The following is a 14,001-nucleotide window of genomic DNA, read 5'->3' on the forward strand; positions in this document are numbered from 1 at the left end:
GCATGCATCATTAAACACTGTACTTTAGTTGAGCTGTATCTAAATGGAATCATATAGTATATATGATCCTTTCTTGTGTTTTCTTTTGCTCAACATTTATTTGTTAGATTCACAACTGTGTACAGCCAGTCTATTTTTATTACAATACAGTACTTTATTGTATATTTACATGACAATGTAAATTCTAAGTTGACAGCTATTCTCTTAAAAAATGACATTCAACTGATTTCTGATTTTTGTCATTTCTGTTGAGAAGACAGCTGCCAGCTAATTGCTGTTTATTGGAAGGTAATCCTTTTTTTTCCTCTAGCTGCTTTTAAGATTTCTCTCTCTCTCCTTTTTTTATTTTCAGCCATTTAACAATGATTATAAGTGTAGAATTCTTCAGTATTTCTTTTGCTTGAGGTTTATATCACTGCTAGAATCCATGGACTGATGTTCTTCACCCATTTTAGAAAGTTCTAAACCCTTTTCTCTTCAAATACTGCTTTTGCCCCATCGTCTTTCTCCTGACTTTCTGGAAATTTAAATTGTGCACTAGACTTTCTTGTGGTATTTATCTCTCTTCATTCCTTTCATCCTTTGTCTGTAGTTATTTTTGTCTAACATCTTTTAGTTCACTAATTCTCTCTTTAGATGTGTCTAATCTGTTGTTTAAACTTGAGTTAATTTACTGAATTTCTCATTCCCAGAATTTCCATTTGATTTTTTTTTAACAGTTTCTAGTGCTCTGCCAAAATTTTCAATCTTGTTTCTCTTTGAATGTAATAAGTATACTTATTTTAAAAGTCTGTATCTGAGAATTCCAGTATCTTGAGGCCCAATTTCTATCATCTTTTGTTTCTCTTTCTTCATGTTGTTTATGTCTTTGTGTATCTGATTGCTTTTGATTATAAGCCAGGCACTGCATTTGCAAACTATAGAAATAGTTTATGGCCTTGCATGATACTACCTTCCACCAGGAAGGATCTACAATTCTGCCAAATGTCTGGGGGCACTAGTGGTTTAGGAACCCTCAGCCTAATTTTAGAGAATGACATGACTCAAAGCTGATCTGTAGCCTCTGTAACAGCATGTCTGCTTCTGGTTAACGCTTGCTCCTATGGTGTAGCCCTTCAGAGTCCCAACTCAAAATGAGGCATGTTCATCAGACGTCCCCTCTTTGTGGGCCATAGGCTCTAATCTCTGTCCCCCTTATACCCACTAGCCCGTCAAGAGGGCTGCATAGCTGTTTAGCAGCTCCCTCCAGAAATGGCTAATTTCTCCAGAGGAACAGTGACCCCCATAAACTGGGACCTTTTTTTCTGGGCCTCCATTCTCCCCCTAGATCTTGTAAGCTCTCTGATACCTCCAAGCACATTAAAAAAAAAAAAAAATTAAACATTTTGTTGAGCTTTTCCAGTAGTCTTCAGCGGCAGGCATGATTCAGATTACCTAATCTGCCACAACTAGAAGTAGAAGTTCCAGATTTTATCTACATTTTTACCAATTTCATTGCTCACCATTGTTTCTCGCATCCACTGCTTTCCTTCTGGGTTCAATTTTCTTCATTCTCAAATATATCCTGCTTCACATTCTTCCAACAAGCTTCTGTGACTAGTTAATTCTATTAGACTTTGTCTGAAAAAATATCTTCATTTCATCCTATTCCTGAATGAGAATTAAGCTGGGTATAAAATTTTAAGTTGACAGTTATTTTTACTTAGCTCTGTGAAGATATTCTTCCACTCTTTTCTGGTCTCTCTTGCTGTTGTTAAAAAGTTTACTGTCAACATAATGGATATTCCTTTGGATGTCATCATCATTTCTTTTTTGTTGATACTAAGACATTTCTCTTTTTTTCTTTGGCATTCTCCAGTTTTACTACAATGCATCTAGACATAAATTTCTACTTATCCCATTTGGGCTCATGGTGCTACATGAATCTAAGTATTTATGTTTATTAATTCTAGAACATTCTCAGCCATTCTATCTTTGAATATTGCCTCTACACTATTCTTTCTATTTGGACTTCTCATTTTAACTCTGTTATCTCAATTTCTCTTTCATATTTTCCATCTCTCTATCTCTCTGTGCTACATTCTGGGTGATTTCTTTAGATCTATTCTACTGTTCATCACTTCTCTCCTCAGCTGAAACTACTGCTTATGTTTAACCTAGTTGCTGAGTTTAAAATTCTGATGATGACATTTTCCATTTATTGGAGCTATTTTAGCTTCCCCTGTGAGAATCTCTTGTGGCCTGGCTTTGTTGGAGTATCCCTTGGGGTGTGCTTATATCTAACAACCCTATGTGTTAACATTGGCCCAGGATTCATTTTAAAATTAATTTCTCAATTTTGGGGCCCCAGACTACATAGTGGGGTGTTTGTGTGTGTGTGTGTGTGTGTTTTCAAATCCTAAACATGAGTTAAAGATCCATGGGTTAGAATTCCCATGGCAGATTCCTCATCTCCCACTCTAGAACCCAGGCAAATAGTTAAAAGGTTTTGTTATTTCTCTGTGCTGGTAGGGAAATATTTTCTAGTCATGCTTTTCATTGATGACAGAGCTGCTTTGAAGGTTCCAGTTCCTAGGCCACACCTTAAGTAAGTTCAAGGACTCATTTTATGTCCCCTATTGGATGATAAAACCCAAATGCACACATTACCAGAACCAAAAGCTGCAGCTCATTATCTTTACTACTCTAGTTTTCAGTTTTCTTTTGATTTCTGAAGACTTCCTTTTCTTTCCTGAGAGCTCAATTGTGCATTTGAAATTATTTTAGCTGGATTATATTTTATCCAGCTTTTGAAGATTTTTGAAGAAGGAAGATTTTCAGGTTACCTAGTCTACTGTATTGCCAGAACCAGAAATCCCACAATACTGTTTTTAAACTTTCCTTTAATGAAACAAATATATTAATACTAGTATATTAGTCAAAGTTTTCCAGAGAAACAGAATCAATAGATCTATAGATCTAGTCTATCTATTCTATTGGTACCTGAAAAAAAAAAAGAATATATATATATAAAATCTATCTACCCATCTATCTATCTAGAGATTAAATGTAAGGAGCTGGCTAACATAATTATGTAGGCTGACAAGTCCCAAGTTCTGCAGCTGGCAAACTGGAGACACAGAGAGCTGATGGTGTAGTTCCAGTCCAAAGGCCTACAAGCTTGACAGCCAGGAAGAGGTGTTTCAGTTTGAGTCTGAAGGCAGGAAAAAACTGATATTCCAGGTCAGGCAGTAGGAAATTCCCTCTTACTCAAGGGAAGGTAAGCCTTTTTGTTCTATTCAGGCCTTCAACGGATTGGATGGCATATTAGGGACAGTCTACAGATTCAAATGGTAAACACAACCCACCCAGAATAATGTTTAACCGATGTCCGGGCACCCTGAGGCCCAGGCAAATTAGCACAAAATTAACCATCACAATTAGTAAACTCTGGCTTGATTTTTAGTTAATTTTATTTTTTTCTAAGACCCCAATCAAGTTCTCCTTTGAGACCTAACAACTTATACCTGTCACTACAGCTGAGTTAAGTCAGTGGTAAGTAAACTAGCTTTCTGCACATGAACCTTACACATACTTAATTCTACAAGTCTCTTTATGGATTTAATTTCTCTCTTTTAGGATAAATGAGTTCAAGTCTCTGGAAGTAATGTGGAATAAAAGTGTCACTTAAATACATATTCATGATCTGTTTTGCAAAACCTTTGGCTCATATAATCATCTATCTTTGTATTATGAACATGTGGATATTGACATCTGCTCACAACATGTAAATCTCCCATAATCCCAGTTCAGTGACATAACTCGGTTCAAAATAAATTTTATCTGCAATTTCTTCAAACTATAAATCACAGCAACAAGTCTTCCACCATAACTCTGGGTTTCAATCATCATATAAGTGATAACAAACTTTCACTAAATTGTACTTATGTTAACATTACCCTCCTTTGCTCCTCTTCAGCATCAGCAAAGAGTTTACGAATGTTAGCCTCTGATTCTCCCACATATTTGTTGAGGATTTCCGGCCCATTGACCACTTTAGGCTCTCTTGCATTCAACATCTTGCCAATCTGTCGAGCCAAGAGAGTCTTACCACAACCTGGAGGCCCATATAACAGGATGCCTTTAACATGTTTGCAACCTAAAAAGGAAAAGAAAACAGTCTTACATCAACTAACTAAAATCCAAGTAAGACATCAAAGTTTTCTTTCTTCTTCACATGAATGTCAGGAAGAATACAGCAATAGCATTAACATATATTAATACCTAGGTGCTATGAACAGAACAAGAATGAACTGAAGATCTTTTTAAAATAGAAAATCCACAAACAATTCCTACACCAATACCAAAAGTTGAGGGGGAAAGCTGCCAATTAAAGGTCTTTGGAAAAGTATATTTGAATTATCATTGAGAACGAATACTTTTAACTCTGAAAATGTCTCTTTGACCTAAATACCTAATTAGGAAATATTACTTCTTTTTCATTATCCTTTACTTTAAAGCCAGGGGGAAAAAAGATCTGTTTTTAGGCAAGTTTAACCCAACACAGATCTATTATGATACGACAGGCTACGGAAACTGTATCTTAGTCAAAGAAATTACAGGTCTACCTGTCAATACAAGCACTTGAAGAAAGGGCAGACATGTCTGAGTTGGGTGGGTATAGAGCAATCCATAGGATCCAGATGGATGTTACAGACTTTGTGGATGAAGTCGAATGCCCTATTTCACGTGACTATGCCAAGTGAGAAACGTGTTTTCTCAGAGCCACCAGGATGAAAATGAAACTGAAGCTTTACGAGAATAGTATTCAATTCTTTTCTAGGCAACCATTGCTAAATGCCTTAAAGGTATCATTAACGATAGCAAAATAGCAAGACTAATGATTTAGACTCCCTGGGATTTCTTTAGCCCACTCTACACAAGCATTTACTCCATTTCTTAAGATTAAGATGAAATTTGGTTTCTGTTTACTCACTCTAGGAATTCTCACCTATTTAAGTTTCACACTTAAGATGCATGACTCTTTACTTATGCGTTTTTTTCTTTATACTACACCAAAAAAGCACTCTGTGAAATAATGAATTCTTAGATTTCAAGCGTTACACTCAAAACTACAGGTGAACAAGAAAATTTCTGGAAATGGGATACAGTGTATTTTTATGGAAAATGTCCTCATTTGGAACAAAAGCCTTAAAAAATTATATCTTTAAGAAAAATTACGACAATACATCAAATGACTCAATAAAGGAAACCACAAGATTCAACCAACTCTACTAGAAAGTTTAGATTCTGAGGAGGAAGATATTTTGGGTTGCCAGTACAGCCATTGCTTCTATCTTTGTTTCAAAAAAAGACTCCCTTTTAAATCCTTAAAAGTAGTGAGATCTGTGCTTCTGGTTAGACTTGTAGAGACAGGGGGAACTTAGTGGAAACCCTTAAAGGCTTAGATTCTTAACCCTTCTCATCACAGAGTAAATTCCTGTCCTAAGAACTGTGGCCCAGGGACTTCCCTGGTGGCTCAGTGGTTAAGAATCCGCCTGCCAGTGCAGGGGACACGGGTTCGATCCCTGGGCCAGGAAGATCCCACGTGCTGTGGAGCAACTACGCCCGTGTGCCACAACTACTGAGCTCGTGCTCTAGAGCCCGTGAGCCACAACTACTGAGCCTGTGTGCCACAACTATTGAAGTCCACGTGCCTAGAGCCCGTGCTCTGCAACAAGAGAAGCCACCGCAATGGGAAGCCCGGGCACCACAATGAAGAGTAGCCCGCACTCACTGCAACTAGAGAAGGCCCGAGTGCAGCAACAAAGACCCAATGCAGCCAAAAATAAATAAATTAAATTAAAAAAAAGAACTGTGGCCCATAAAATGTCTTTGCCCTTGTCCCACCCTTGGGGCATGAGGGGTAAGGAGATAAGGGGATAAGCCTTGAGCTTCTCCTAGAGGCCAACACCACCAGGCACTGTCAGCATCCAAGCCACTGGGACACATCTGATGAGGACTTTGGAACCTGGCTCCTAGCCTTCCTCTCCAAACCAACTGCTACTATCTTGATTTGAAACTATTTGTATAAACCATTAAAGAGGCAGGTGGTGGTGGAGGGAGTGAAACAGGCACAAGGAGGGGAGAGCCAGGAAGGATAAAATGAAGACTTGCTAAGTACCTACAAAGTACCAGCCCTTAGCCACATCTCTCCAGTCTCAACCTTCTCCAAGTTTATCAGCTTCCTTCTAACCACACTTCCTTCCATATTAAGCCATGCTTTCTTTCAAAGACTCTCACCTCCTCAGCATTCTTATACTTCTGTTATACCTACCCTATGAACCCTGAACACAATATGGCTTTACTGCACCTAAACATTGGCCAGAGCATGACCAGAGAAAATTACACCACTGTGCTGACTGATATCCTAACAGTCTCATGCTATCTGATTTCAGTTCTACTCTCACTGCTTTCTCAATATTGCATGCCACCCCTTACCTGTTTCTGTTCATCTCCCATATCTCCTTAGTTATTATCCAGACTTCACTGTTCTCTTCTCAAGCACTACCCATGCCATTAATTCTTAGAGATGATCTAGTTTCCTACTTTTCATATTAAAAAAAAAAAAAAAAAAGACTATCAGGTATGAACTCCCTTCAGCTCCCTGCTTCTTTTTTTCTCTTTTTGGCCCCCCTCTTTTTTTAAACACTGCAAATTTATTATTTCACAGTTCTTTAAGTCAGCAGTTTGGGTGGGTTTGGGTGGCTCTGCTCCATTTTTCATAAGACTGAAATCAAGGTGTGGGCCAATGGGGCTCTGGGAAGAATCCACTTCCAAGTTTACGTGGGTTGTTGACAGAATCTATTTTCTTGTGACTGTAAGACTGAGATCCCTCTTTCTTTGCTGGCTGTCAGCTAGGGGTCAGGTTGATCTTTTCTCCTAGAGGCTGCTTACTTTCCTTTTGACACTTTCCATGTGTTCCCCCTCCAGCAAGTGACTGAGTTTCTCTTATGCTTCAGTTCTCTTCAGCTTCTCTTTCTGACACATCTCTCTGCCTCTTCTGCCTTAAACTACCTTATGTGATTATGTTGGGCCCACCCAGATATTTCAGGTTAATCTCCCTATCTTTTGATGAGGTTATTAGTAATCTTAATTACATCTCCAACCCCCCTTCACATCCCTGCTTCTTTATCTACAAATTTATCTGCAGGCATCTCTTTTCTCAACCTCAGCATCAGTTCTCAAAGAAGGAGCTTCCTTCCTCTTCTCCAAAGTTTAAATTGCAAATATTTGTTTATATACTTTCTTTTCTCTTAAGACTATAAACTATTCAAGGGCAGGTACTGTCTCATCAATCCTCAATTGCAGACACCCAGCCTAATGCCTAGTACATAATATGTACTCAATAAATGGCTGAATAAGTAAATTATTGATTCTTTTCCTAAAAAACTCAGAGAAAATGGGGGGATAGAAGATGGTTTTTAAAAATTATTTGAAGCTCTTAAATTATGAACAGTATGTACTTTCATGGCTGAACTAATTTAAATACCTAAAAAACACCTTTGCAATGACTGCGACTTACAAATTTAGCAAGACAAACTACATAATACATAAATACTAGATTTTTAACTCTGTAACTCTGTTTTTGTATGTGGGAAATGCTCAATTTAATGTGTTTTGAATTAAATTGACTCAGATGTCATAAAATAAATAACCCACAAAATATTACCATGAAGCTTGAAAGATAAAATGCATATCCGTGGAACTTATATATAATACAGATCTGTGAAATTACAGAATCTATTCAATATAACATCAATAAGAATGTCATAGAAACTCTAGTCTGCATGAGAACCATAATTCCTTTACGCTGTCAAGAAAGCACATCAAAAATATACAATGGGGCTTCCCTGGTGGCGCAGTGGTTGAGAGTCCGCCTGCCGATGCAGGGGACACGGGTTCGTGCCCTGGTCCGGGAAGATCCCACATGCTGCGGAGCGGCTGGACCCGTGAGCCATGGCCGCTGAGCCTGCGTGTCTGAAGCCTGTGCTCCGCAACCGGAGAGGCCACAACAGTGAGAGGCCCGCGTACCGCAAAAAAAAAAAAAAAAAAAAAAATATATATATATACAATGACGTGAAGATTTTCAAAATCCACTTCCACAAAGGAAGCAGTTACTTGAATAAGCAGTGGAAATGGGACTTTGTTATTCGTATTATTATCATAGCCTTTCTGACTTATTAAATAAGCATTGGTCTCTAATTTAAATGAGTCATAAAAACTCTGCATAAGTAATTCCATTCTACAAAAGTGTATTAAGCTCCTGTTTGGACTAGGCACGAAACTAGGTGTTTGGGATACAAACATGAAAAAGGCAGTCCCTACCTGCAGGGCATTTCTGATTTAGTAGGAAAGACAAATAAAAATAGGTTATCTACAATATAATATGACATTATCAGAGATGTGCATGAAATGTTTTTTGGAACCTAGCCAAGAGAGACTGATTCTGCTAGAGTGATGGCAGAAAATTAGGGATGGACACAGGGGAAGAGGTAACATACAGTCTGGGTCTTGAAGGCCAGTTCGAGGTTCATGGTTGGGCAAGTGAAGGGAAATGGCACCCTAAAGAGAGAGATTAGCATTAGATTAGACATGGCAGTATGGACCTAGAAGCTGTCCTCTCAGAACAACCAGTTATCACCTTCTGTGGCTGGGAGCCTTGGAGGTGAGTGCCTGAGTAAGGGGGATGACAAGTTCCCAACTAAGGAAGGCCTTGACACCAAGCCCGGGAGTTTTTGTTTTGTAAAAACCCAGTGTTTTTTAATCAGGGAGGATACATAATGAGATGTGTGTTTAAAAACTAACCGGCGGTGGAGTAGACGAAGGACTAGAGAACAAAGATCAGAGGGTGGGAGTCTAGTTGGAGGTATGTTCTTAACCTTTTTCTGGGGACACTGCCTCACTGGCTGGCTCTGGATTTTTGCCAATTAAGTTTTCCTTTTCCTATCCCTCCAAGTCCCTCCAAGCACATGAACAACTGGGTCCAGAGGCCTCAGAAGGCTGCCTCCCTACTGATACCCCAGCTTTCCCCTGAGCTTCTCCAGGACATTAAGGCCTAGCTCTGATGCTGGGGAGCCTCTGATCTCTGGCTGCTGGACTGTCTGACTGCGAGCTGTACTGTTCCTTTTTTTTTTTCCCTTTATGTCTTACATGCCCCCTCACTACTCAGAGATCAGTTCCCTGGGTTAGGGAACTACATAGCAAAGGGCAGGCACAGAAGAATGAGAAATCAGTGGAACTGACTTGTTTAAAATGTCATATTCTCTCATTCTATCTCTCATTTTCTTTCCCATGGAATAGTCTAATGGACCTGCCCAGAAAAAATGCCCATGTACAAAAATTTGCATGCAATTTTGAGAAGATTTTTTGATCCTCTGGGGTCCAATCATGAAATTCAAATTAAAATCCCTGAATGTACTACTGAAATAATCCAGACAAGAGACCAGGAATGGAAAGAGGTAATAATCTTAAGAAATAGTAGTAGGAAAAGAATGGAAGAGAGGAGAGATATTCATCAGAACTTAGAGACCAAATGAAAATAAGAAAAAGAGGAAGAGTCAAGGATGACCTTAAGGCATCTAGCCTGGGGGCACATGGGAAAAATGATAGTAATCTCAGAAAACAACCAAGAGGTTAGCAAGAGGAAATCATAACTTTGTTTTTGGCTATAAGGCATTTGAGATTCAGGCAGTAATGTCCATTAAGAAAGACTTGTTGAAAGCTCAGAGAAGATATCAAAACTACTGGTTCGATATTTTTGAATGTCCGCTCTGGGCACATGAAAAGCCTCAAAAAGCTTTAAGCAAAGGAATGTGACAATAGGGACAAATGCTCCAGAGACAAAGGATGAGGCCTGGAAAGAGAACATCAGATTTAAAAATCAGAAAGTTCATGCTGATCTGGGTCAGATCATTTTGGGTTGTGGTAGGAGAAGGAAGCTAAGTAGCATAAGCAAGAACAGACAGAGATCACACTTTCAGGAACTCTGGCAACAAAGAGTAGGGATTTAAGGAGACAACTGCAAGGAAACTTCTTCTGAGACTAGTTAAGTAAAGAGAAGAAGAAGAAGAAGTAAGAAGAAGTAAGCTGTTGGGTTCTGTTTACTATGTGAAGTAGGGGGCTTAGGTCATCTACAAAATGCAGGATGAGGAGATGATATTGGGAAACATGGTAAAGGTTTGGAAAGAACGTGGGGAATTGGGAAAATGTGTGGGGAAATGTGCTTGAGCAGACAGATGCCATTGGGTAAGTGAGCTCAGCATACGAAATTCAGGTTACTGAGGGACTCTCCTCTTTGCTGTAATTATATAAGCAACTTACAGTTAGGTAAGGTAGGTTCTTACTCAATTATATAAATATAAATTTTATCAAAGCTGGCATAAGAATATTGACTTTTTTGGTTTTAAACATCTCTTTTTTTCAAAACTGAATCTTAAGGTTTAGCAACACAAGGTAAAGTATTAATTTAATTTGAAGTTTATTATCTAATTTTAGCTAGAGTCTATTATCTAATTTTTGCTCAAGTCTATTATCTAATTTTCCATCCAAAAAAATCCAAAACTATCACATGGCCTGTTTTCAACATTCTCCCTCCATTCTCCACCAAGTTTGAGGCTTTAGTCTTCATTTCTAAGTCATTCGCACCTTTTCTCCTTCCTCCATAACTCATATAAGTAATAACTAATGTGGGCTAATAGTATAATCACATATAGTGCCAAAGCAGTTCTTCTCTTCATTTCCTGAGTTCAGTTATTTAACTGCTCCTGTTAATCATCTTCCTAAAAATAACTAATTTTTATTTGGATGAGGCAAAACATAACAACTCTTGGTTACAGTAACATAAAGGAAGGTGGTAGTGAAAAGTGTAATTCAAAATGGCCAAAAATGGCTTTATATATTTGGTTTTGGAATTTTAAGTTGCTAATTATATTTGAATATAGGAGTAAATGAAGTTCTGGGATATCATGTTCTTTGATTCATTCAACAAATGCTACATTTGGAGGTGGGAAGATGAAGCAGTTCTCTTCTGATTATTTCTATTTTCTCAGTGAAATAAAGATTCCAGGTCATCAGCTGCTGGTGAGGATGGAAGGATGGAAGAGGTGGTGTTGGATGTTTGAGAAGAATGGAGAGGAACCAGTCATCTCAGAGAGTAGGTGAGGAAACTGATGAGACTAAGGAAATACATCCCTTCTCGGCCTTTTGGCTAAGTTCAAGTGTAGATTAAGTAAATACAGAAGGAATGCAAGGAAATACTGACTCCAAGAAATACTGAGGGCTCGCTTGAGATTTGGTTCTTAAATTTAAAGTGAGGTCTAATACCATGGTTTTGTGTTTTTCTTAAGCCATATTTAAGTCTGGGTACTGATACAGAGTAAGCAGGTAGCTGAGAAACACCTGACATATACAAGATGAGGAGCAAGGCTGTTAAGGGTGTATGTGAGGAGGGTGAAGGTGATAGACCATGGAATCTAAGCTGGGTAAAGACGACAAAAAGGCTGGGAAGTGACAGAGTAAATTAACTGGAAGGTCCCCATGTCAAACTTGCTGGAGTTGGGGTAAGGGCTATGCTAGAAGAAAGCAAGGAAAAAACGGGAGGTGGCTAGAGAGCAAGATGCTTAAAACTGAGATCCCCGAAGTAGTGGTTATTAGTGATGGTGCAGTCTTGGGTATGACCAAAGAGTGAGCAGCTGAGATGGAGTGAAAGAAAAGTTAAATGGAAATGAGAACTCCAAAGAACTGTGAAGACAGACTGTTGAACAAATCACCAACAAGGATACTGAAGTCGCCAATGACACACAGATAAATAAAGCAAACAATGAAGATTACAGTTAGAGCAACAAGTAAGCCAGACAACTTCTTTGTCTGGCTCCCCTGTTCATTCGTCTCTAGCAGGGCTACTCTTGTTCTCTTCCATTTTGTTCTCCATATGTTAGGGACAATGAAAAGTATTAATATCTATTAATATATCATTATGTAATAGCTATTAATAACAGTACAAATAATGTAAAACACCAAAGAAATAAACATAGCAAATGGTAACGCCATTGTTTACTAAGGATTTAAGTGAACATGACACTGGAACCTCACTATAAGACTACATTCTGTAAATAATTTAGTATAAGGCTTGTTTGTATCTCATTCTAGAGCCCTTGTCATAAAGTATTTTTAATGATTTCCTAAAATATGAACCGCAAAGCTGCATTTCAATTATATTTCACAACAGATATTTGTCAAATGGATGAAAGTATGACTTGTGGTCAGGTGCCAGATAGGTGAGGACTGATTGGATTAAGTGCATTAGGAAATAAATCAAGTGAAAAAAATCTCTAGAGAACATTAAAAATTACTAACTAAGAGTCCCATTTTTCTGACCAGTGATTCTCAGACTTAGATTTCCAAAACTAGCTAAACAACTTCTTTTTTAAAAAATATCTGGAGATTAGTGTTGTCATTGGGTTGCTTAGTTTTTAATTTGCAAGGTAAAGATTTCTTAAACAAAAATATCAAACCTGGCATCTTCTATCAGCACCACTTCATATAAGAAAATATACTGTAATATCAAAAGGTAGGGTGGACATAATCTCAGAATAAAGGACAGTTTTTTGTATTAAATAAATTCAAAAGTGGGGGCTCTGGAGTCAGCTTGCCTGGATTCAAGTCCTGGTTCTTCCACTTACTAACTGGAAATAATAGCAACTACCTCAGAAGATTATTATGAAGGTTAAGTATAATGCACATAAGGCACTTAGAATACTTCCTGGCACATAGGAAGATCTCGTAAATATTGGCTTAATAAATATTAACTTATTTTTTATCACCTTGCTATAGAGGAGTGATGAAATGGAACCAGACTCCCAACTGTTAATGTGAGAATTAGATCATTGTTAGGTGACCGTAAAGCTTGAAAATAAGTGACAATCTTGCTTGTGAAATTCTTTCTGAGACTATTGTGACCATCTGGCCCCTTAGGCACTTTATCTAAAACACGAGTGTCACTTGGACACTGCAAATTATAGTACCCATTCCTTTGATGAATCTCAAACTCCAAATTAACACTGTAGTAAATGAGTTGTAACACAGCAGTTTCACAAAGATTTTACTAGTGTTCAGTAGAGCAGGATTCTCTGTAGCTCTAGTCTCTCTTCCAGGTGGATTACTATCAGAGTCAATCCTGCCTGCTTCTCTTATGCCTTAGGCAGAATTCAATTCACACCTATTTCTCAAGCCTTCCAACTTCATTTAGGGTCAAGATGTAGCTCCATCCATAAAAACCAAGCTACCACAACTATCAGTTCCATGTGTACACATCCTTCTATCATCTTTCTCCCCAACCTGTTCTATTGCAATAAATATTTCTTTTCCAAAGTTCCCCTTATCCTCCCAATTGCACCCACTCTCATAGCCCTTAACTACCAGATATTAGAAAGCTGCCTCTCCTCTTTCTTACGGGGGCACACACCTCACTCTGCTAGCACCCACCTGGGATGATTTGGTTCTATTGAGAGGAACTGGGGCTATTTCTGGGTTCTTCACCCAAAAGGTCATTTGCAATGCTAGATTACCACTGCCCATCCTTTGCCTCTTAGTTTGAGGTAGATTAGTATGATATGCACTTCTCACCTTAATTCTAACTACCACTCTCTGCCAGTTGAATTAGCAATTCTCCAACAATGTAAAAATTTGCAGCCCCAGGTATTGATATTCACTGATACTGATATTCAGTGATTATAATCATACAAATTTTGGTGGAGAGAACTTTAGGAGGCCTTAAGTGTGTGCTATGAATAGCTTGAAATGATTTTTGACCTAAAAGTCTAAATATAATAAGAACTTATCCATTATAATAAGGCTTATGTAGCCCCTCTGATGAAAATACATGAAAATATGTATGAGATGTAATATACTAATTGTAATCTCTTTTCTTAAAATAGCTCAATGAAAAATACATAGCCTATT

At 38.1% G+C, this 14,001-nt stretch overlaps 1 protein-coding gene across 4 annotated transcripts in view; it reads right to left on the reverse strand.

Moving 5' to 3' along the window:
* The window catches only part of NSF (N-ethylmaleimide sensitive factor, vesicle fusing ATPase), a 156,799-nt gene that overhangs the window by 66,261 nt on the left and 76,537 nt on the right, over positions 1-14,001 (reverse strand). For all 4 annotated transcript variants that reach the window (XM_067715933.1, XM_067715934.1, XM_067715936.1 and 1 more), the window contains exon 9: positions 3,939-4,138. In XM_067715933.1, the coding sequence (XP_067572034.1) occupies positions 3,939-4,138 (200 nt within the window). The remainder of the gene's footprint in view (positions 1-3,938; positions 4,139-14,001) is intronic.

The sequence above is a fragment of the Pseudorca crassidens genome, chromosome 19 (genome assembly GCF_039906515.1).
Source record: "Pseudorca crassidens isolate mPseCra1 chromosome 19, mPseCra1.hap1, whole genome shotgun sequence".
NCBI classification, from domain to species: Eukaryota; Metazoa; Chordata; class Mammalia; order Artiodactyla; family Delphinidae; genus Pseudorca; species Pseudorca crassidens.